Source organism: Nothoprocta perdicaria, unplaced genomic scaffold, assembly GCF_003342845.1.
Source record: "Nothoprocta perdicaria isolate Ctin4 unplaced genomic scaffold, notPer1 scaffold_41, whole genome shotgun sequence".
Lineage (NCBI taxonomy): Eukaryota > Metazoa > Chordata > Aves > Tinamiformes > Tinamidae > Nothoprocta > Nothoprocta perdicaria.
In genome coordinates, this window is record NW_020455655.1 from 140,311 (window position 1) to 165,802 (window position 25,492).

The 25,492-nt window shown below is 36.8% G+C and overlaps 1 protein-coding gene across 1 annotated transcript in view; it reads right to left on the reverse strand.

Moving 5' to 3' along the window:
- Positions 1 to 1,296: 1,296 nt before the first annotated feature.
- Positions 1,297 to 25,492, reverse strand: part of RNF111 (ring finger protein 111) — a 46,390-nt gene continuing 22,194 nt past the window's right edge. The window contains exons 4-15 of the mRNA XM_026045694.1: positions 22,669 to 22,832; positions 20,193 to 20,396; positions 18,796 to 19,115; positions 17,724 to 17,979; positions 16,053 to 16,410; positions 14,218 to 14,228; positions 12,762 to 12,915; positions 11,833 to 11,959; positions 6,624 to 6,716; positions 5,580 to 5,675; positions 3,862 to 3,989; positions 1,297 to 3,485 (exon numbers count right to left, since the gene is read on the reverse strand). Coding sequence (XP_025901479.1) covers positions 3,368 to 3,485; positions 3,862 to 3,989; positions 5,580 to 5,675; positions 6,624 to 6,716; positions 11,833 to 11,959; positions 12,762 to 12,915; positions 14,218 to 14,228; positions 16,053 to 16,410; positions 17,724 to 17,979; positions 18,796 to 19,115; positions 20,193 to 20,396; positions 22,669 to 22,832 — 2,029 coding nt within the window. The 3' untranslated portion in view covers positions 1,297 to 3,367. The remainder of the gene's footprint in view (positions 3,486 to 3,861; positions 3,990 to 5,579; positions 5,676 to 6,623; positions 6,717 to 11,832; positions 11,960 to 12,761; positions 12,916 to 14,217; positions 14,229 to 16,052; positions 16,411 to 17,723; positions 17,980 to 18,795; positions 19,116 to 20,192; positions 20,397 to 22,668; positions 22,833 to 25,492) is intronic.

Here is a 25,492-nt window from a genome sequence, read left to right on the forward strand (position 1 = left end):
GGGCGGGGCCGCCCTCCACGGCGCGCGCGGGGACCCGCCCGTGCGGCTGAGGCGGCGGAACCGCGTGCGCGGGGCGGCGGGGCCGGGGGGACAGCAGGAGCAGCAGCGCCGCCCGAGCCGGGGGAGGCGCGCGCCGCTCAAGCGCCCCCGTCAGGAGCCGATTGGGGCTCTCGGCAAGAAACGCCGGGCTTTCCTGAACAGCAGCGCTTAGGCGGAGATTAAAGTCAAACTGAGCCCTGGCTGCTCGATAACGCAGCAGCTGCCCTTTCCCAGCACCCCGGGCACTGCTGCACACGTATGTTGCAGTCGCCCACACCTGGCTTTGTCCGGCACAAGTCCCCGTTTTGGTAACTTTCCTGGTTGGCAGTTCAGTGACATACCAACTATCAACAGCTTTAGCTCGAGCTAAGGAGTGCCCCTGCCCTGGGTGTATTTTCCCCTTAGACACCATCAGCAAGAACACAGGCACACAAAATATTTTTCAGATGAAAACTTATAAAAGCAAAAAGACAAAAAAGGAAAAAAAAAAACTTGCATAAGAAACAGGTTTTGAATGATACCAGTCTAACATTTTATTTATTGCATACAAAAGGATTTCTTTTGACAATGGAATTTTATATGAAAAGTAATCTGATGCATACTGTTGAGAATCTCATCCTCAAAGTCAAAGATGCTGCAGAAAACTTAAGGCAATGCATCTAAGCATGTAAAGCACAGTAAGTGGTGGAAATTTTCAAAATCAAAAGCCTATTCATTTTCCTTCCCTTAAATTATGGTCAAGTCACAACTTTCTGAACTAGAAGTAGGCTGCAGCTTTATTAGCCCCTGCAATAGCATGTAAGACCAGAACACGTTGATTTCTGGCAAATACCTAAGTGTTCAACATCACATTACAATGCATACATTTAAAAGCAAGACAGTATCAGTAGCAGTTATTAAACAATTCAATTCATGGGCCACTAAAATGCCTCTAGTACCAGGCACCCAAAGCAGGTGCATAAAATAATTCCTAAAAAAATATCCCCAAAACCTGTGCTTCTTAGTCCTGTAAGGAAGCCAAAACGGATTCCATCACATAAGCAGGGTCTCAATTATTTTATAGGCCCTGTTTGTTTTGTTTTCACTCCATGTCTCACCAGTACCTTCTTGGAAACTTTGACAGAAGTGAATATCATCAGACTTCAAGCACTGCTGGTCAACCAGCTTCCCTCCTTTCCAATGGTCACTGAAGAACGGGAAGTTTCTATTGTCCAGTTCTTCCAGTTTTTTTTTTTTTTTTAATTCATTTTTACCAATGCAGATTCAATTTCATACCCACTTTCAGTTTCCTGCAGCCACCATGCTCAACAAGCTTTAGCATAAAACCATGTCAGGTTTTGAAGCAAGCAAATGACATTTTGCCTCTCTCCCATATGCCCTATCTTACAAACACAAAGTGGTTTTTAAGTTCAGTTTTAGCAACGCAGTTAAGCCTGAAAATGTCCACTTATCACATACACTGGAATAAAAATTGCTTCCCTCAGTGCCAGAGGTGGTAAGTCTGTTGCCAGCAATCGACACTGCATTGGAAAATGCTACTCCTAACAGATAAAAAAAAAATAAAAAGGGAAGCAGCTTTAACAAGACGAAAAAACAGGCATCAAATTAGATAAGGTCATATTTATAAATGGATCTTTTTCTAGTGTAAACATAACATTTCATTTTCTAGGTTTACTGTAAACTGTTTTACATTTATCTGAATATGAAAGACAAAGACAAGAGAAACTAAATGTATTTATTACTTGATCCACTTACAAAGCAGGTGGCTTAATGCAAGCTTATTGACATGTTCACATATGATCCCCTAGAAACATCTTTTCCAAAGTGACAGTAATGCTGTCTCAATGTTCTTGCAGTTTTCAGCATCTATTGAGCACATTTAAATAAACTATTCTATTATGTGTGAAAGAATGTTGATAAGCAACTTGAGTCCTGATGTGGATTAAAACTTCCTCCAAAGGCAAAAATGTTAGTATATTATAACTTAGTTCTATATACTATATTATGCAGCAAATCTTAACTATAGAAAATATTTCAATCAGTGATGGACTGTTGGTAATTTATAAAGAGGGTATCTATGATCAAGGCAAAACTAGGTAACCACATTTGTGTTTCAGTTTCTACAGAAATTTACAGGCTTTCAATTTACTAATAAAAAATAAAACAAGAGACAGGTGAATTTAGCTAAATTTATTAACTTTAAAACTAATAAAAATCCCAAGATGAGCCTGGGATCTTTAGAAGTTCTATGAACGTATGTATATCTGCCCCTTCCCCCCAAATAACCCTCCCCCAGAAAACAACCATCAAAGAAAAAAAAAAAATCCACCACACCCTGCAGCTCTAAGTCCTGATTGAATGGTTTTATATATATATATAAAAATACACAACAACAAAAAAGTGTGCAGATACTTCAACTTAAGTTAGCAGAAGACCAAAGACTAAGTTCTTCCATTTCCCTACAAACTCTTTCCATCTGCAAGTATCTACAATCCAGCTAACTGAAATCAACATTTAGTGTTCATTAGAGCTGTTTCACAGCAGCAAATATTAAGTTAGGGATTCAAATTTCTAGACATAGGAAGAAAATGATAAATACAATCTGAACAGCAGTCTAAATGTTTAATATTGACATTCAAATATATCTGCATTGTGCTGAAAGTTTAAAACAAACACAAAAATCTGATCAGACAAAACTCTGGCGATGAGTATGCTATATGTATCAGTCAGACTGAAGATAGTTCATATTCTGTTCCCAGTATTAAAGATGGTATTTAATTCAGAACTGATATTGTTAATATACAGCAGCCATTTTTTCCTAATTAAGGAATGTCTCAATACATAATATTATCCTTTTCTAGATGATCTTTATACATTAAACTAAAATATAGGATTAAATTAAGGAATTCGAGGTTAGTAATGAGTGAAATCATATTTTCAAAGCTCGATACTATATAAAACAAACCAAAAAAAGAGACCACACAATTCTACTTACTAAAGCAGCTATTCTTGCCTGCAAGTTTGGGATCACAAAGCCCATAATATGTGCAAACAAATGCAATACAAGGAACCATGCAAAAATTCAGTAATGAATTAAAAGAAAAAAAACGTAGAACCTAAACAAGAAAAGAGGTTTTATAAATACATTGAAACTCAACTGTCTACATAAACTGTAGGTCTAGCATTAGTTGTACCATATAGCAGAGCCAGCACTCTAGGTTCAATGCTTCCAAATCTGCGCAGGTAAGTCATGCCATCTTTGGTTGACTGCAGTACCAGGAAGGATGAAAGGGAGTGAGAGGGAGGACAAGAGTTCTGGAAAACGATGTCAACTTTCACTAGGCAGTTGAGCCTCAATGTCCACTCTGCAAATGGGGCACTTCTTGTTAGTGATCAACCACTGATCTACGCATACTTGGTGGAAAAGGTGCATACATGGAAGGCGTCTGTCATTAGAACAGAAAAAGATTTACATTAATAACACATGTAAATATCAACACACACATTGAAAAAAAATGTTAATGTGAATTTTGCCATTAAGGCATCTACTCTTCTTGTACTGCACATTCCTCCCTCCTCCTCCCCTACCATGTCCCCAAGCTTCACCAACCTCGCTAAAATTATGAAGCTGCTGTAATAATAGTTCTAAAGAGCTCCTCCAATACCATCAATATTCATTTTATTTATTGGTTACAATGACAGATCACAGGGTAACAGCTACAGCTAAACATTAAGTGTTGCAAAGAGTAGTCTACCATAACWAAGTATGKACCCAAAGCACAGCATTTGCATTATACTCTGATATTCAATGGTACTATTTACCTGACATCTTCACCTTCCTCTAATATAGACAAACAGATGGTACACTTTTCCTCTGTGTCTTCTTCTGTTCCCTCCTCTCCATCTTGTTTGCTGTGCAGTTTCCTCTGTGAGAACCAATCAGTTGTTACCTTATTAGTAGAGATGACATTATTGACAAACTGAGTAAAATCTGTTTTTAATATATATTCAACATATACTACTTTGAAAACATTTGCTAAAAGCTTTCACATTTTCAGCAGCACTTATTCAAAAACATTTGAACCAAACTGAACCAAGAACTAGCAAAACCACAGGATGTTTCTGACTTAGTTAACTCTTGCCGAATCACAAAACACCCTAGGGGACTACAAATGTATAATAAGATCTTGCAACTGATTGTSTACATGTAAATACCTTAATCTCATTCAAGAAGAGGCCAAATATATTCCCATTCAAATCTACTGTCTTAATTCACAATTTATCAGATAATGACAGAACACCTCTGTGGATGGAGTTATGTATTATGGTATAATAAATTATACGTGAAAGACAACTTGAATTGTCAAAATTCTGTTCCTGGTACAAAGCTTGTAAAGTTTCCAAAATGTGATCCCGCTAAAGAGAAGAAGGAAAAAAAAAAAGTATATAGCAAATGTGTCTTAAGAATAATTCATTAGATAGAATATTAACTTAAAAAAAAATCTTAATTTCATTTGATAAGTCAAATTGCTGATGGATGTTAAAAACCATCCAGGCTATTCACAACAGCTGGACAAGTTATTAAACAAGGTGGCTGAAGATGGCAGCTGATCACCACTACTGGGATGAGGGAAGAAACAAAATCCAAAGTCACACTTCGTCGCTATCCACTAGAGGCATTGAAGGTTGGAAACAATCATCTCAAGCAATTAGCTTCAGTATTCAGAAGTGTTATCTTGAAACTTCATTTTCCCTCATTTTCCCTTTGCCCCCAACATCTGCATTCGTGTCATTCTTTCCCCTTCACCACMGATAACAATGTTTTCAGTGTAAAATACAGAGCCCAGAAATASAGCAAATTTATTGGCTGATAACTGAAAGGAACATTTTATTGACTCATTTGGAGAACAGATGCAGGAGGAAATGGAGGACTAGGAAGAAGTATTGCTCAGCTCTAGAGATCTTGCTCTCCATATTGGGTTTAAGATGCTAAGAAAAAATGTAGGACTAAACAAAACTGCATGTATGAATCTGGCTATTAAGTTTCACGTCGAAGTGGGTTNTTTTTTTTTTTTTTTTTTTTTTTTAAAGCTTCTTTGCCAAGTAAGCTTAAAAGGCATACCTGGCTTTCCCATTATCTTTAGAAATTAAGATTTTTGTATTTCTTGTTTTAAATTTCTAAGGAGCAAGATCACACTTCATCACTTTTCTTCACTTCTTGGTATCTGTATGTGTAGAAACAAGAACTAAAAAATAGATTTTGAATTTTGAATGTGCAGAAACAAGGACTAAAAMCTAGATTTTGAATTGGTATTAATAAAAAACCTTTGTTCAACAAATGATATCAACTCTTTATTATCAGATGAACCAAGCACTTTTCATTTTTAGGAGTGACTCCGTAAGTTTTGCTTACAAACCTTTAAACTGCAATATACTGAAAACATGGCCTTGAAAGTCATTYCTGCACATTTAAGCTACAAAATGGTGTTATGACATCTTCAAAGTTATTAAACATAGCCCACAGTTTGAGAAATCCTCACCTTTTTGTATTTATGTGGATATGTGCATCTTTCTATAGTTCCCTGTGTTGCTCCTCGATTAACATTGCCTAATCGTTCTTCCAAGTGAATCAGCTCCTAAAAAGTACCAAGGAACAAACAGTGTAAGAACTGACACTTGAGTTACTTTGAATAAATATTAATTTTATTCTAACCCTTTAACAAAGTGACAGGTGCCTGTCAGTTCCCAAATTATTCAAGAATAGGCAAATGGTAGTACAAAAAGGGTATGTTGTGCAGGAAAAATGATGTTTTCCCATAAACAAACACAATACACTGATATCAGAGACACAGGAAACACTATTTCACTACTAAAAAAATAGAAACTGTTCAGCTAGGAACATTTATCAGTATGTTCACAAATACTTATATGTCTGGTTATGACATTGCAATTAAAACTCATTAGTAAAATATGTGCTTTCTAAGAGTCATTATGTCTTGGAAGAAAAAAAGAGGATTAAGTGATAATACAGTGACCAATTTCTTTTTCTCCAGCAATAAGTTGATTAGAACCATGAAGTGTCACTGAACGTTTTCAGTGGACTTAACGACTAGGTCATTAACTCTCTGCATCTGATATATATTTTTGAATAGTTCCTGCACTACATAACAAACAGGACAGCACTATCAAATTTGCCAAGTTTCACTCTTGACTAGCAGAATCCTGGCCTGGTTATTCAGGAACATCAGTACCTTTAATCAACACATCCTGCAAATCACTATATCCTTCTTATTTTGGGATAGGAGGGGAAATGAAAAACAAAGTGTAGTGCCAGTTAATGACCACCTGAGCCTAACAAGAGATCTAGCAAAAGGTCCAGGGCTTTTTTTTTTTTTTTTCCTCTCTTAAACTTGACTTTTAAAAATATTTTATGTATCTCTTCCCAACCCCAAATAAGGCAGTTATTCTACAAATTAAGGGTATTTTCCTTATGTTTCTTTTTAATCCATATTCTAAACATATACCCTCCCCATATTCCCTCATGACATAGTTTGGCACATATCTATTTTTGTTCTATTACAAACCTCAAAATTGCCCCTGAAAGGGCCTCTGAATGATGTTCCATCCAATCCCGATGAAATGTAACGGATGTGAGGGTAGCCCGCCATGTCTGGTACCTAGTCAAACAGCAGACGTTAAGTTAAACCTATTCAGAACAGTTTCAGTATTTTACTGTTCACTTCGTAAAATGTAAGATCCTTTTGCTATTATTCAATCACTCATTTATATTCCTCTGCTTGAGCATAAAATTCCAGCTGACAGCATAACACAACACTACGCTGAGCTTTCTAAACATAACCAGAAGCAAAACAGAAATTAGGCTAGATCCTCTATCATAGCCTCTCCACATCTGCATTGCATATTTCTTGATCTCACTCACCACATCTCATCATAATCTCAATCTCATTTATATAAACACACCATAAATATCTAAGCAATTTTGTAAACAAAACTCCTCAAAATTATGCAAGAAGTTACTCACAGGACCTCCTATGGTTTCTCAAGCACAAGTCAAATGTAAGTTTTCAGTACCACAAAAGAAACAAGGCAAATAGTCTGGAAGGCAGCCAGTACCCCATATCATACTGAAACAACCAAACACCTTAAGATATCCTTCAAATTTAGAGGAAAAGAAAAAAAAAAAAAGAAAAAAGAAAGAAATATGCCCTCTCTCTGCCCTCTCCCAACACATACACAGATATACACTGAAACCTTGGATAAATCTGAAAATCTAAAGTCATAGGCACCTCTAAATACACTCGATATTCAAGCATCTAATGCTTTCCTTGGATATTAGCAGATGCAAGCAGTGAACAAAATGCAGTGTCCAGTGAAGTATCCTACAGTTAATGCAACCACCTGCACCTTCCATACAGGAGAGGCAGTTACTGTGCCAAGGGTGGCCTTCACAGCAGGGCTTCTAAGAGCCATTTTGAGCCATTAAGACATGTAAAGACTAGTACTGACTATATGACAAATATTTTAGCAGTACTTTTTAACAAATAGGTTAGAAAACCTTCAAAATAATTAACAGATTCAGTTCACCTGAACAGAATGCACTGAAGGCTTAAGGAATAGACTAATTCGGAAATCTAGTTTGGAAATAACGTTAACAGACTTCAGAAATATCTTCCGCTCTGTGCTGTCCCTGCTGCTCTAAGGGGGGCCTCAATGAATATTGCTAGGCTGGCGACAAATCAAACACCCCAAATATTATCCAGGAAGTCAGATATTTATGTGCCACTTATTTCCTACAGACAGGTCTAAGCTTAAAATTCATAGATATCAAACTGAATGAATGTGCTATATAAAAGCACGCAGCTACTCAAACAATATAACACGGTACGTTTTCAAGTCTACTCCAGTAACTAAAACTGGGCAGGTTACCACACTAGACTCCTCAGAAAAAGGAGAAAAAAGGAGGGAATAGCATATGAAAGCTATATAGGAACACCTGAGGATGGTTAGGTTACTGTAACCAACCACTTCTTTGAATGATAATCCAGAAATCTCCCTCCCACTAGCAACCTGCATTCCAGGCTCAGAGACAAGAAGCCTTAAGGCTTGCCTCAGCCTGGTTTCACAGCTAGCAAACTGTGAAGTGTGTCTATATTTCTTCCCAGGGTCACTATTCAAAAAAAGCAGAGCAAACAAAAACATTCAGCACAAACTCTGATGAGCAGAAACTAATGGAATATTAAGGATTTACAATGCTAAGGCCCATACTAAGGATTATTTTCAAACACGGTAATCAGATGAATCTCATCTATTTTGTGAAAGCAAAATGTTTCAATATATTTCTCACTTTTGGGTGAAGAACATTACTGTTTTCCATTCAACAGAATAGTTTCTCTTTAGATTTACAGGTCTCCCTGAAGAAGGCAACCCCCTCCCTCCTTCCAGAGGAAGGAATTTTCCCTGGACAGGAGCTACAAACACAGAAGGACTTTGGCTAGCCACAASGGTTGGTGTACAGTTCATCATGAGAAACTCGTGTTCCTGTTAAAAGGCTTTGGCTCACTCAGTTACAGCAATTCCCATCCAGTGCACTTGGCTGTGCTCACAGGTGCTGAGATCGGCACAAAGAGCCCTTCCTCAACAGCACTAAGTGAGCAGTCAGAGCCACGCTGAGCTGCGACCAACTCACAGAGCATCTCACAAAGTGCACCAGCATCCAGAAGCAAGAAAGAGATAAAGCCTCTGCACGTCTCCTGTGCCTCTCACCTGATGGTTATATTAGTTATGATGTACATACAGATCTTCTGTTGATTGTTCCTAAAATACTTCACTCAGGATGGCAGAATATTTACCCAGGAAGGGTAAATGTTTATAACCACTTTGACAGTAGCTTTTTTTTTTTTTTTTTTCTTAAGCACATTCACAACGCTGAAGTGATGACAGCAGGAACACACATGCACGCTACTCAAAGCCGGTGTCACACTGATCAAAGTGACTGCATTAACTCAAGGAGAGAAACAGCCTAATCCCTGCCTAGGTAGATACGAAGGACACACTTTCAACTGTGTTTTAGGAAGGATTTATCCTGAAGCAACATGAACAGGGGAAAGCCTCAATTCATCTAAGAGGGTGCAAACAAAATCTTGTTTTCTATTTGGATTCGCAGAGATGTTGAACATTAATTCTATGTTTTTTGCAATTTTGGAATACAGATTCAATATGAATCTTTTTTTTTTTTAATTAAGTTACTGCAGGACTTCTTTTTTCTCATCAAAAATAATGGAAAAACATGGAAAAAAAACCATTTGATGACATCTGTATCAAAAATGCAACTAATAGGTCTTGTAAATTGAATTCAGTGCAGTCTGCCTTACTGTGAGAAGTGCTTTTCATGACATTAACAACTCTAGCAGAGGATCTCTAACCACAGTTCACCTTCTCTATCCAATTCCCAAATTCCTTAAGTCTCATTTCAAAAAGTCAAGTTACAGCACCAATTTAATCTGCTGTTCTTTAATAATAACCTAAATGGGTGTTTTCACTTACAACCCAGTTAACTTTATACTAAAAGAAAGTGCTTACTTAATATTCAAGAAGGTGCCTGGCAAGAAACAATTATGTTGACAGACCTGCTGCTCTCACACACATGTAAACGAAGAAACCTTCAGCTTTCATTACTGCCACAGGAGAGGTAGAATCATCAAAAGCATTCTTCACGCTCTGAGCTCGCTGCATACATTAGTGCTGGCAGTGCTCTAACCTGTCTTTACGTTCTTCYGCCTCGTGTTCCAAGTTTCAGACTTATTAAAATGTATTCAGATTACACAACTTCAAAGGTCTAACACTTGATCTGATCACAGCAGGGTTCAAAACAGCTGCCAAACATTCAAGAAAATATTGCTTACAGGTGCCTACACTCCACAAAACATGCTGTCAGTGTGATGCTTACAAAACCTCAAAATATAAACAACTTCAATTCCACTTCACATAATCCCTCCATCCAGGGCTTCATGAATTACTGCCCTGAGAATTAGATACAAAAATATTCTGTTTCTGCAGAGCTACAGAATCCTTTTTCATCCAACTTTGTATCAGTTAGTAGCAACAGTTACTGAGTAAAATGGCAAGCCTCCCTAAAACATTTACCACGCCTTCTGCAAAKATTTTTGAGGATATTTATCACAGCTTCTTCCTTCCACTGCTAAGCAGGCATTAAACACAAGGTCCCTGCTATTTGTTTGCATAATGTTTAACTTTTAAGTTTCATAAGGCAACTAATAAAATTTACTTAGCATTTTCTCTGCATACTAGGCTGATCAGCTGAATTTGAGTTTTCTAGAAGATTCACTGGATTAATGGAAGTAAATCTCAGAAGTGACTTATTAGTTCTGTGGTGATAGAAACTGAGATAATAAAAAGGTGTTTGACTTGCAGCCTCCTAATGCAATTCACCCAACTATGACAAGGACCTTTTCTTATTAAGAAACTATAGCAACTAATGTTATCCCTTACAGTAACATCATCTGAAATAAATGTGAAAGAGGGGAGGAAAAAAAAAAAAAAAACCCTCTACTTGAAAAACAGACACCTTACTAAGTAAGCAAGTAGAAAAAATGTGACTTGCATAGATGATTCACAGGAAAGAAAATAAGGTAGTAAGAATTTTGGTAACTAGACCTAAACACTGAATTCTATAGACTGCTCAAGAAATCGATGGTAAACAAGCTGTGCATCAGGGAATTAGCGTTTTGAAACACCACTAAATTACTTGAAGATTATCAACACGTTAGTTAAGTGGTAAGGAGCAAGCAATGTATAAAGAAAGTATGAAGAAGCAGCTATTACTACWACATTGAGAACTAGCAGTTCAATCTCTGGATGTCAGTTCTTGCCTCCAACAGAGGTATTTAGGTTGTATAAGACTTACATGTTGGTTTTTAATTACAACTTTAGCAGCTGTACACAATTTAGCAGTCCACAATTTTTAATAGTATATCTGTGTTTAAGTGGGTAAAATAATACAAATTAACCACTTAAAATACCACATGGGAAGTCAAAACACACTGACTTATACTAAATTTGTCTTGGTGAATTTTAATTAAACTACCTTAGGAATGTTCTAAACATTGCTAGAACATTCTTTGAAACATATCACTCTATAAAAGTGACAAACCTAATTATTTAGATATTCCTTTATTTTCCTAAAGTGGATAAAAAACTTAATGCAACAAGGAACTGGTTCACTTCTCCCTCCATTCTTGTTTCCTGTAGCACTTTATGCTACAAATTTATGTTTTATCACAAGAAATTAGGTTGATAGACGCCAAATATTACTGGAAAATTTTAGACAGAACTACAGCAGTGCTGTACATAGTTTTTTTTTTTAAGCACCAGTTTTAATCCTCAAACACTAGGTGGAAAATTGGTGCCTTTAACATTCTGTAACTCATTAAAGAAAAATCAGATGCAGAGGGTCAATGCATTGTAAGGAAGAGACAATTTAATTCAGGTATATTTCATTTTACAAGAGCTGAAGTTAGAAATGTTAGTGTCCTAAACTCCTTTATCTTACTAGACATCGGCCTATTCTAGTTTCCTATCTGGGAACAAAATGGGCAGCATAGTATTTTCTTCTTCATCTGAATCACTAACTCTTACAGCAACCTATCCATTTCCAGTTAAGTGAAATAAATCTTAAAATAATTTTCCCTACAAATTAAGAAAAACTACTGGAAACAACCAACGACCACAATTTTTCACAAGCTATTTCCTTACCATTAGAGGAAGAGCCCCTATTTGCAAGTGATGAAGTCGAGGAGGTGCATGGTAATGGGCCAAGTGAGGATGCAGAGGCCCAGGTGGATAAGTCGCTGCAGTCACACCAGCTTCAATTCCCAGCTCCCTGTCACACAAATGAAAATGGCTTTGCAAAAAAAAAAAAAAAAAAAGTACATCTTGTCTCCAAGATACAGTTCCACTGCTTTGGGAAGTGCAGAACACAGCATAGCTATCAATACAACTGTTTTTCATATGACAGTTTATTTCTAAAGCCTATTTAGGCTCCAAATCAGAAAAATCTTAGTCTTACAACAACTTAAAACTTATTTAAGTCATCTGTGAAGATTTCATAAGATAAATCTGTACAGATGCAACTGCAGTTATTACACTCAGTAATGCTACCAATGTGATGTCTTCTCTGTAGCTCATCATTAAATGCAGGAACGAGAGTCACATATGCACTTGCTCCCTCATGCTTCAGCATTAATAATAAAATATATTTTATACAAATCATAAATATATTGTAAACTTGAATCTTCATGTGCAACACAATTTTATATAAACTTGCAACTCAGATTTGAGCTTTTATGAAGAATAATAAGAACAATCTCTAGTAGAGTATACAGAGTATAGAGTATGTTTTAAAAACAATTTTTGATATAGTTCTGCAGTCACTGCCACCCAAGCCCATTTTTAAAAAGTGGTGGAAAAGTTCAAGTAGAAATATATTTAAGATATTGAGCACTATAAGCAACATTTCAAAGCCATGTAAACACCTGTGCATTTTAAATCACAGGAACACACAGCACTTTCAGAAACCAGAGCTAGCATTATCAACACATTTTAGGTCTTTTGTTGTGAGAGAATGTCACTAAAGTTTAAAAAAAAAAAAAAAAAAATCATTAAAGCAATATCTGCTTACTGACCAGGCAGACCTCTCAGGAGCTTGTCGAGGATGGGAAGACATTGTCTGAGGCACGTGAATATGATGCCCGTGACCATAATTGGGATGCATTCTGTGAGGATGTGGAGGAGGCCGTTCATGAGCACGTCTAGAGAATACAAAACAGCAACAGTTAACTTCACCTGTGCGTTAGTATGGAGAAAGTAATATTTGTATTCAAACTGTTACTGTCTGAATTACTGGAAGCAATCCAAAATGAAACAGCCCCATACAGTATTTTAATTTTAGCTTTAGAGATAAATTGGAAATTAACTGTAATACCTACTTAATATTCAAACAGGAAATGGACCATGTAGTTTCATATATGGTGATGCACTGAGATTTGCTGCAAACTGCTCTGGCTACTGCAACCTGGCCTGACGTGCCCGACACACAGACAGGGGGATCAACAAGGTGCATAACCCTAACCTCAAACTGCAAAATGGAACGTGGTCTAGTTCACATAAGGATCATGTCAAGATTCGGAATGATTCACAGCTATGCTGCAGATCCCATCTTGAGTTTATTACAATAGAACTGCGGTAGACAAGAGCTGAAGTAAAAATTAAACTAATTGGAGGGCATTTGCCTTAAAGTATGTTTGTGTCACATAATACAAGCACAAAGTTTCCATCATACCTACTGCTAATAAACAACTACAATTTGGGACAAAATCTTCTAAAAAAAGTATCAGCTGGCTGAATTTTGTTACTTTACCACCTTGCTCTTACAAAAAGAGCAATTAAAAAGCTATTGGTATTATTTCCCTTTAATTCAATGCAGAGAGTAAGTTTTTATTCTGTGTCAAATAAGAATCTTGATTTTTCAAAAAGCAGCATACTGCCTTCAAATTAAGTGCCACCTTAAACTAGACAGGGTAGATCASTATTTTGGTGGGTATTTTGTAAATTTAGAGATGTTTAGAAATGCGGTGTTGTTTTACTGCACATCATTCTAGTCTCTGTAAACAGACTCCTCTCTGAAGAAATGTCATGCTTGTATAAGTTATGACAGCAGTATGACTTTTCTGCAGTGGCAGAATAGACTGGTCAGTAGAATTTATTCCTACTCCTGCCTCTCTTCAGACTTTCAAGTTAATGGTAGAAAAAAACGTAGAGCAATGTTTCCAAACAAAGAAACATAACCAGAGGGCTTCCACAGTTCCTTTGGTAAAAACTGCATGGCATGTAGGCTCACTTCTCTCAAAATGAGAATACATATTCAGCTGAATCTTAAATTGAAAGAAACTTAGGTAAATTTGTTTCTATCAGGCAAGAGCTATCTAACCCACAGTTTTACCACAAAGTGAATGACCAAATTCACACAAAAAGAAAAGCTTTATTTTATAAAATTGCAGTGCAGCTGCACACATTCACTTCTGCATGCTTTGTCTGATCCCAAGGAAGCCACAACTGTTCTACCAACACTTCTGACACTACAGAAAATGCCTCTATCTATTCTCTGCCTGCAATTCTGAGAAAGCCCTGAGAAGTTACACAAGACCATGAATATCTCACGGTATTTCTAGAAATGCAGAATGAAACAATATCCTAAGAACTCTTCAAGATGCTGGGACAAGGAATCTATGAAATTCTAAGTGTGCTGGCCACATCCAGGATACTGTAAATAAAGCATAAATAGAAATCTCAACCTGTCTTTTCTGTGACASACTGGAAAAACCCTCAAATTTCTGCTTATAAGAGTACAATATAGTTCATATCAAAGTTGGGACAAGACCGTTGCAAAACTGGTTTTGCATGTAATTTGTATGAGTATCAGAGGAAAATAGAGGACACAGGAATGAATAAGTTCCAGAAGATTAAGACAAGCCTTTAGGGGAAAAGCTTCTCAGAGCAACGAGGAACTTACACTACTTGAGACTGAGGACCTCAGAGAGAATTTCAAGAAACAACTTATTAGCAGTGTTTTGGCTATAATTTCTATATTAAAAAAAAATCCAAACACAACACACAGTGAGACAAAGAAATGCTGTAAATAACAGCATTTCCACTCCCTGATTATCAGAACACTTCCAGAACTGGTGAGAGAGCAATTAGCACTAATTTTCCTTAAAATTTCTTCCAYGTTTAGAGGCTTGAATGTTCTAGCCTCCAAAATTAATTATGAGGTATGACTGTGTAGTCATAGACATACACAAGAGGTATATCTGTGCATATAGGCTGGGTTTAGATTAACACGTTTAGCAGTTTTAACATTTCCACAGCAAAGATGACAAAAAAAGAACAGATCTGGATTCAAATAAACCTAAATTTTCATAAAAGAAGATTCCATTTTTTTCCTAGAATGAGCATGTCATCTGTAGTTTCGTGATGAGACTCTTAAAAATTCATCATCTTCAAAAAGAACTAGAAGTATGCTCTGTAATATGCTTTCTGTATGAGAGATGCTTTCTGAAAGAGAGAAGAGTTACTGCATATATACATTTTTTATTACTTGGAAAAACTGTCTTAAATGTTAAGGAAAGCTTTTGTTTAAGCACTAACCTTTAAATCCAYCATAAACTAACTACTAGAAGAATTTGTATAATCAAATTAAGAGCAACAACTGGAGAGCTCTTTCTTGAAATTCTTTAGCATTGTCTCCAGAATTAAAATTAAATACTTTGTGGTTGAATCCAACCCAGTAGTAACCTGATCACTGTTGGCACTAATATAATCTGCCTAGAAGTATCTTTTTACAGTATCAAACATCTCAAACATCTCAATATTGGTCACATTCTCATAGATTTTATTCACTCTCTTCCTATTCCCATTTCAAAAAACAAAAGCACAGTAAAGCTAAGGTTCAATCTTGATAAGGCCTGGTAAGTCATCCCTTCTAAGGCATCAGTTTAAAATTTTAATTATGTGAAAAGGATCTTAATAGTACAAGGCAAAATACACTTTCAAGGAAGAAATTCAGAAGCAAGCAAGCTTGTGACTTAGTTTCTACGCCAACTTGAAAAGTAATCTCTGTCTGTTCTCTAGAAAAAAAGTTTAATGGTAGAGGGAAACATAAGCTTCACACCTCTCCCACACCCCACTGCATCTCTTACTTTACCTGAAGACACTGCTGAGAGAAGCAAAGGAACAGGTTCAGTCTTAGGGCACGCTCAGCTGTGATGTTTAGACTTAAAGACAATTCCTTACCATGGTTTAACTCTAACAGCTCCTAACCATGCAATTACAATTTGAGATTCACACGCAGTATTTTACAAACCTGAGGGAAATGAACTATATGTTTAGATATTGTTCTGAGTACATTTGTGACATACGTTGGGTGCTGCATCATTCTTCTTCTCTGGACCTCCATCCTCTGGATCACTTCATGAGGATGTAGCCTCTGTGCTGGAGGTGCTGTTGCAGGGATGTGATGGGATATAGGCTGGTGTGTGGCTGGAAGATGCTGTGGAATTGGAGCAGCTGCATTGGCTAAAGGATGAGTTGGTGGTGGAGGTGGAGGTGGAACAGGATGAGAAGATGCATGAGAAGAGATTGAAGGATGGAAGGGATGCACTGGATGAGGAATAACATAATCTACTTGAGGAGGTGGTTGTGGCTGTGGAGGAGGATTTCCATGAGAGTGGGGACATGCAGAAGCTTGATGGTGAAGAGGTCTGGTCAAAGAAGCATCTGCAATGAAAACGGCAGGCACTTTTAATTTGGTCTGTAGCAGTTTTCTGGATTAAATATGTTTTAAAGGGAGAAGAGGGTGGGGGGAAAAAGCATCTTCACACAGGTGTGTCAGTTTTATTACACCAATGAAAACAGTGGTAACGTAGGAATATTAGAAAAATAGTCAACTTCTTAGCTCGTAATATTACAAAACTACTCATCTTAAATATTTCAATAGTATACCCTAAAAGAAGCACAAATTTCCAATAGCCCAAAATACCCCAATTGCTAATATTGGTGAGAAAAGAAACAGCTGTGTGATGCAAGCTGAAGAAAATAATGTTGTGAGAAGTCCCTTTTCAATTTGTGAAGTGTGTAACCACCATAGTCACAAGATTAATCTAAACACCTCTTGTGAAGCATGTATTTGTAATAGTTCTCAAGTCAAACAAATAAAAATTTCCTTAAGAAAACTGAGAATTCAAGAAAAAAAAATCTACATCTTTCTAGACGTTTCGTTCAACTTCAGACTCTAAAAATACTAAAGAAAGGAATCTAGCTCCTGGGCCTAGCATGTTTGTTAACATCAAACAACAGACTTGAAAAAACATAAGTTGAATTCTGTAGGAGACAGTAACACCGAGTAAAATCACACTCACACGATAAAACTAATTAGTTGTTTTCTTAAGTCTGCTCAGGCATAACTCCAAAAAAAAAAAAAAAGACATTATTAAACTTACAAAGGATATAAAAACTATTTTCTTAGTAAATAATAGAGAAAGCATCTACAAGGATCTAGGAGGCTGCTTATCAATTAACAACAGGAGACAGCAGAGCTGAATATGTGCATGTCAGACTTGCGTAATTAAAACAACTGCAAAGAAAAGGACAAAGTTTCCTGGAAATAGGTATGCTTTAGTTCAAATGCATCCAGTGAAGTCAAAAATGTCTTCTGAAGATCACAATGGCTAACCCAAAGTCAGGTCTTGGATCTTTTCTCACACACTCGTTCACACAGCAACTTTTTTTTTTTTATGCATTTTTTTTTTAAACTTGTCTAATTCAAGAAGAACTTCTACCATCTGCCACTCAAAGACATCTCATAGGAAATTTCAGATTATTTCCATTTAATTCCTTGATACACAGAGCCAAATTGTTTGATAACATTTCTTACATTTCTCAGCATTTGCTTTGTTAGGATGATTCTAAGACTGAAGCAAGTGGATAACAAGTCTCTATATAAAGTTGGGGAAGCCATTTTTGTGTTTGTCCCCCACACCATGGTACCCAGGTACCCCTAAGTAACTTACTGTTAGAAGGGTAGTACTTACAAGGAGAATGCATGTAATGTCGACAGGAGGACAGCGATGCCTGGGGAGGAGGCTGTGGCTGCGGCTGCGCAACGATACTTGATCCATACCCATCTATTGTTATGGACTGGCTTGGGCCAGCACTAGCCTGATGCCCATAAATTGCAGTTCGAGATGAAGAGCCAGGACAGCAGGGGTCAAAAGCAGATGTCCCATGAAAAGCACCACTTCCATGACTTCTTATGCCACTGCTGCTTAAGTCTACTGGCAATGCCTGCTGTGTAAACAAATCATCTGTTTTGGAGCAGTTCTTCAAACATTGACAACAAAGTCACCTTTAAATACATCATTATGAAAACTACACTACCATAAGTGAATGGGAATTTGTTTTTTTTTAGTTTTAAGGCTTTGTTCTGGTACATTCTTAAGGTATAGGTAACATTTCTTTTTCCTTGATAGTCTCTTTTTCCAGATTGAGCAAAATCAGTTACAATATATTGTATTAAAAACAATTTTGGATAAATCAGTGAGTATGAGAGCAGCATTCATTGAACTACTTAGAGGTGAACAAGAAGCCTGAGCACTTTGTTTGGCTGAGCCTAATGTGTTACAGAACTATTAAGTTGGTATAAATGTTTTAATTGCATGTTGCCAATAAAGTTGCACAGTTCTTAGATTTTTACCTCTATCATCTTAGAACTGTAGGTTTAGTTGCTTTAAAAAATGTCTTTAAAAAACAGCTCCTATACTTTTACAAACAGAAAGCTAGACTTGAGCTTTTCTTTCTGTAGTAGTTTTATAAATCATTCAGCTGCTTTATGATCTGCAGAGTTCTGAAGGGTTAATATTTGAGTAAGTAGTCACTATCATCTTACAGTTAGCAGAAGGATCTCAGCTGCAAATAGTTATTTACTGGGTTATGACTTTTTGTTCATTTTTGTGGATCATGTTTTAAATTTTCCTTTCAGTTTTCCTTCCTAATGCCTGCTACAGAAAATAAGTAATCACATACAATTCAGCATCCTAATTTATTCTCTCACCCCTATAACATGACTTGAAAACACGATGGGAGAGTCACAAAAGTTAAACATGCCTGGTCATGGTAACTGGTGCCAGAACTGCTGCTTGTTCCACAAGGTGCAGGCACTGGGGGAGGCCTTTCCACGGGGCAGCTGGAGTCATTGAAAGAAGGAGACAGTGGAACAGCTGGGTGAGGGTTGTGATGGTGGTGGTGATGGTGTTGAAAGTGGTGGCTGTGCTGCTGAAAGCAGCTTGTATGGGGGTGTCCCAAGGCATGATGATTCTGTGAAGGTCCTCCACACGGAGAATGCTGAGGGCAGCACGATGGTAACCTTGGCATAGCAGGAGGGCCAGTTTCCAGTGTTGTATTAGATGCAGTTCTTCTTACATCATCTTGAAATTAAACAAAGTTGATGTTGAAAAGAAAGACATTAGTAAACTGATTACAGTAAAATAGTCTGAAATAAAAACATCAACTAAACGATTATCAGTTTGGAAAAACAAATCTAAACTAAAACATATACAAACCAGATACAGAAGATTTAGCTATGCTTGTAAATAGACCAAAACTGAAGCATTCAGACGGATGTACTTATGACRGCTATTGGAGAAAGTCTTGCCTTATTATTCTACTAATTTAAGACACTTATCAGTAGGAAAGAGGAAAAACTGGCCCTGTGGCTAGTGTGCAGAGACCTAGTCTCAAACTTTGTTTTAAATTCATGTGCAAATGTGGTCCTTCAGTGTGTTTTGGAATTTTGTTTTTTAGCATCTCATTTAACTTGCAAGAAAGGGCAGAATACCCATGATTCAGAGATATTGTGAGATACCCCAACACCATGACTACAATGTAAAGGGAGAGAGGGATACCCATTGTCACAATCCCCACCTCCAAGAACTTATTCTATTGTAGGTGGTTGCTGGGGCAGGGATGGGAGTGGTGGTTTTTTTGTTTTGTTTTGTTTTTTAAAGAGAGATCTAGTCTTTCCCTCAAACCTTCATGCCTAACACGTTCTAGATACCTCTCTTTTCACTTAACAGCTCTTCTGTTATCAATACTACTAAAGACAAATCTCACTTCAGCAAAGCCTAGTGATTATGCTGACCTGTATATATCTCTCTACAAAAAACCTACATGGGGAGATCCAAAGAATCCTAATATACCCCTAAATTTTCCTATGACACATATTTAAAAACAAACCAATCAATCCTTCCGTGCAAAAACAAAACCACAAAAAAACAGAGAGCAGAAGGATGCTCCTCCATTACCTCATTTAACTTTGAGGAGACTATATTCAGGTATTCAAGTTAATACAGCAAGTCTGACCAATATGAACTTACTGCTGCTATGTTCAGTCCTAARAGCTCACAGGCATTTTAACTACAGAAGTCTGATTAGTTTCCTCTTTCTCTTTCATAGTATTCATTAGTAGGCAGTGTGACAGTTTAAARGCCTCTCTTTGTCTCTACCTCCAGCTGAAGTACCAGCAGTGCTGCTGTTGGGAAGACTAGTTGAAGTCTCGGGTGCTGAGGAGGRGGGCTGGCTGTTGGAGATGTTTGGAGCTGCATCAGAGGCCGGCTCTGAGGTAGACGACGTATTAGAACTGGTACTGGACATTGAACTCACAGCCTGGGACTCCACTCTGGATGAGGTGGTTGGAACAACTGCTGGCTCTAGGGAAACAAAAAGATGACATGTTCTTTAAAAGCTCTAGTTTTTAGGGGGGCCATTTTTGCTTGTTTTTCAACTGTCTTACAAGAAATTCTAGACTCTGATCTTGCCAGATGCTGAGAAAGTCCTAACACAAAAGCCTGACGTGTATAAAATATGGAAGTTAACTGACCAGTTGAGACTGATCTCCCAATCTCAACATACACATTAGGCATTGATATGAGACTTTCATTAAAACTACATACACATTCATTCTGCAGATAATATAACAYAATAGCTAGCAAAATATTTCATCTGATTGAGCAAAATACACCAGATCCTTGATAATATTCACTCCCTTCTGCAGACTGTAAACAGGTTAATATTTAAAAAGATACCTGGTGGCATAATTCAAATGTAGTTTTCAAAAAGCCTGTTTTTGATTGTGAGTTTGAAATTTCTCCCTAATTACTGACAAGGCAATGACATGACTATGAATAGGAGATAAAAGGGAAGACCATCAGAAACAGGCTCTATTTCTTCAGTAGAAACGTCTGCATGAATATCAGAAAAAAAAGAGTCAAGATGTTTAAAATTCTCTCTTACACTGAAATTCTGAAGGCAAAACGACTTTTGTTTTCCTCCAAGATTTCTCTCTAAATCTAAYAGCTATAACAGCAACTTGGCAAGAAAAGGAATAAACAAACTTTCTTTTTTGGGGTCTTCTAACTCACTGCATTATAAAGTCTGTAACGTGATGCCTATGCTTGCATTCTGTTGGGTTTTCAAGTGGTGTTCCAATAAATCAGTTTTATTTCAAGAAAAATATTTTTTGGGAAGTGTATTAAAATCTAATTTAGTAAAAAACCCAGTGAGAATATAGATAATTTAGAGCCTAAATGCAGTTGTTATGTGATCACATAGTGCTCAAGATAGAAAGTTAGCAGATTCAGAAAGCAGTCTTGTGGTCAGGTATTTCTTAATTCTACCAACCACCCTGCTATCCTGCTATCGTTTTGTTGTTTTATCAGYAATAGACTGTTCCGTTTCCCCTCAGAAGCAGCCTTCCTTTTAAAAGGCAGAGGGACCTGCCAGTCTTAGGTCAAGAGAAATTGTTGATTTCAGCATATTTCAGAGACATTGGTTCAGGAACATTTGTAGAGAAGTGACCTGTAGGCTCAGTTAAGTAGCTAGCAACATTTTAAAAGCAGAATATTTGAAGATATCAGTAGGGCTATGATGATATGCGTTAGCTGCCTTGTAAGACAGCATTAATGTCTTTGAAATTTGATGTTCATAAAGACAATATTCTTGAAGAGCCAGAATACGCATCCTAAAAATGTGCGTCCTCTCGAGGTAGCAGAAAACAGGTCTTAAAGACATATACTTCAGAAATAACCCTTTATCCATCAAGAATCTTTTTTGGAACAGGAATTTGATGTCCAAATTGGAGTAGAATGGAATTTGATGTCCAAATTCTATTACTTGATTTTGAAGAAGTATATTAAAGCAGTAAATGAAATTTCTAATCCAACAGTATTGCTGTTGGAGTATTTCACAATAGGTCTATATAGAAAAGAATCTCCAATTAACATATTCTCTTCTATCTTAAAGGAAAGATATTGCAAGATACCAGCAAGTGATGCATTAAACAAGCAGAGGAACCATAATTTCTATCAATTTCTATTAAACACTAGAAGTAATACATGGCCAAATAAATTGCCCTAGTGAGTGACTGTGGCTTTTAATTTCTTACCTTTTGACAATACCTGAAAACTGATCTTATGAAACACTGAAAATTTCTAATAAACTTTTAATAGTTCTTCTGTTGTTGCTGTGTGTTGTGTTTTACTACTACCACCAACTCCAAGATCTGGAAAGTGTACTACTCCTAAACACATGCAGCAGTGACATGTTCTCCTTTTATAATATGGTATTGAAATAATCATGTGTTTCTAAAGAAGCAGTTCTAACCTCTTCCGCAATTTCTGTCTGGTGAGTCAGCCCTGAGACACATACACAAACAAGGTTTTGGAAGAAAAATTAGAGTTAGTAGAACAACTAGGAATGCCCAGACTTTTAATTTTAGCAATACGCATGAGATTTTTGAGAGGCTAGGAGTATCCCCCATGTCCCCTTTCCCTCTCCTCACCCTCTGTTTTAAGAGCTGAAATGGAAACAAACAAAAACCAACCAAACAAAAAAACCTGCTACGTTAAAATTCAAATAATTCTGTTTATACAGGCCCTCTTGCTCCAGAAAGAAGACGACATTTGCCAGATTACTGTAGCTTACCATCTTCATCCACAGTAAGGTCCACGACTTCTGCTGCGTTTTGTCTCAGCGGCTGTATGACTGTTGAAATCCTACTACGGTTGCGCTGCTCTTGGGGCCGTGCAGCATGAGAAGCAGAGCTCTGTCCCCAGTGYGATCTGGAGTGTCCGAGTGTTGAACGAGACCTTAAAATAAATAAAGGTCTTATTTATCTTAAGTACTGGTATACATTTTGCTCTCACTGTTCAAGTAGTTGGCTGGGCATTAAAGTTAGTTGCRAGTCACTGCTATTTGAAATTCGTTTTTATTAGAAAAACATCTTATATGGTGAATGTGGAGTAGTATGGTATTTAAACCTAAAAAGATGTTTCCACAAACACTGCTGTTGCGTTATAATAATATCAAACATCCAAAAGGGAAAGCTTAGAGGTTTCTAGACTATTCTCCCTAGGCCTGTGAACAAATACAGGTGAAGATGTACAAAACGCARTATGAAAACCCACAGTTGTAGTTAGACAGTGATATTATTTAATGTTCTGCTTTAACATGCTAATAGGATACAAGAACCTCCGAATCCTACACTATTCTTATGCAGTTAGTGACACAGGAGATCCACTAGTGATGACTGGAGCATAAGATCAAAGATTTGTAAATATTACATCTTTCTGCATGCTTACTCGTAAAAGAATACATCCAGGGGTTTATTCCTGTACCTAAATTTAAAAAATCTGAAACAATCTCTTGAATGTTATTTTTCTTCTTTTTGAAAAGAAACACATTTTTGTACAATGCTTAAAGTAATGAAACTTAAAAGAAATGCAACCCAAGGAAAGGAAAACATAAGCTTGTACTATWTATAAGGAAATGGATGGTTTTATTGCTGTAGTATTACACTTAGCATCCACTTTATTCAATTTAGTCATACAAAGCTAAACACTCAAGTCAATGATACTTTGGAAGTCAGGTTAAGAGGACACTGTCTTTAATTAAGGGCAAAATATTTTACAATGTTATATATGCAGGTTCACACTTGATCAAAGCCCCATAAATTTACATAAATCAAATGACTTGATTTTCCAATTTGAAAAAGTAAAAAACCTCTCAATTTAATAATTCATGAGAGAAAAAGAATATAGAAACATGGATGACTTCAAAACAAGCACACATGCATGCACACCAGACATAAATCTCAATGGAGCCCATAGCTATCTTTATACTCTACCTATACTCCCTTTACCCCATCTACATAGTCTTCTTCAGAGTATGTTTCTATATGCTTTATTAATCTAGTGCCTTAAAAAAGGCACTAGTAAAATGGCACTGGAACTGGATTAGAGTCTAATCATCTCCTCATAAGAACTTTTATTGCCAAAATTTCTTGTTTTGAAATTTAAGGTGTCCTGCTATTTCCTTGAAAAACAAAGGACTAGTGAATTAAGACAGTCTTAAGTTAAATGTCTTGGCCTTTATTTCCTTGTTATGATTAAACAGGATTTACTCTGAAAATATTTTACTTATGAATGACGAATGAATGTCAGCTATGTGCTGGCATGTATACTGTGTCACTGGATGAGTCCATACCACTTCAAAATGACTGTCTCAGTTCATTTCTAGAAGTAATGCAAAGTATGCCTGGCTAAAATGTCTACTTTGTTTAGTGCTAAAAAGAATCAAAGCTGGACTGTAACAACCTTTCTTAGCCAGAAGAGGACTCTCAGGAAAAGCTGGCACTAGCAGTTTGGCAGATGCTACCTCATCTTTCTGGTGTGATTCCAACTGCTAAGTTTCTATATGGATGCAAATGAGTAAGGATTCATTAGGACTCCAACTCCACCTCACTGGCAGCCATTCACAAATCAAGTAGAAGAATCAAGTATTTGCATTTTGTTCTCACGATGTTAATCAATCAGAAATGGACAAGTAATTAGCCATCTCTGATAACAGAGAAGAACCAGCAAGCAACATCCTCTCAGACTAGACCTATTGTTTTGCAAAATCCATAGGTGCAATTTATTCTTCTGGGCAATCACTGCTACCCTCAAGACAATCTGGAATTATCAAGATAAAAAAGCATTCCAGAAACAGTTGAATTAACTCTCTCAAGACAGAGTACCTATTCGTTTTGCAGGTTTTTTTTTTTGATTTTGTAGATTTTGCAGCTAATCAAACATATGCAATTATCTTGAAATTAGTTTTAGTGCTATTTATTCCAATAAAAGTGATTTTTTTCCAAGATGACCTGATTATTAAAATAAGAAACTGCACTAATGAAAAGCACTAGATAGCTAATGAGAAACAGATGGAATGCTTTTATAATCCACTGCTCAAGAGTTTACTCAAATGGATATTAATTCTTCATTTTTTACAATTCCGTCCTCACATCCATAATCTTATTTAATATACAAGCATCCCTAACATTTCACACATGTGGAATTTTCAGTTTTTTTTTTTTTTTTTTTGCTTCAAGAAACTCCACTCTAAAGGACTCTGAAAAAGAAATCAAACACAAACACATACTTAACAAAATGTACATAAGAGGCATGGAAAAATAGGAAATTACACACGGTAGCAGCAATAGATGATTCAAAAAACTAGGATACTTTGCAGAGAAACGCTCTGCTAACCTCTAGACAGACAACCCAACCTAAAGTTTCTGATCTCCAGCATCTGAACGAACATATTTGCTTCCCTAAAATTCTGCTATCTCAGTAATGTTAAAGGCAGTTATCTCAACAATTCCAGATCAGTAGAAATTTCAAGGTTTGGTATGCAAGATGGTGTGAATCCCTGTTAAAATGCCTTAGGGGCATTTAATGATACAAACCCTTGCAAAAAACTTGAAGAC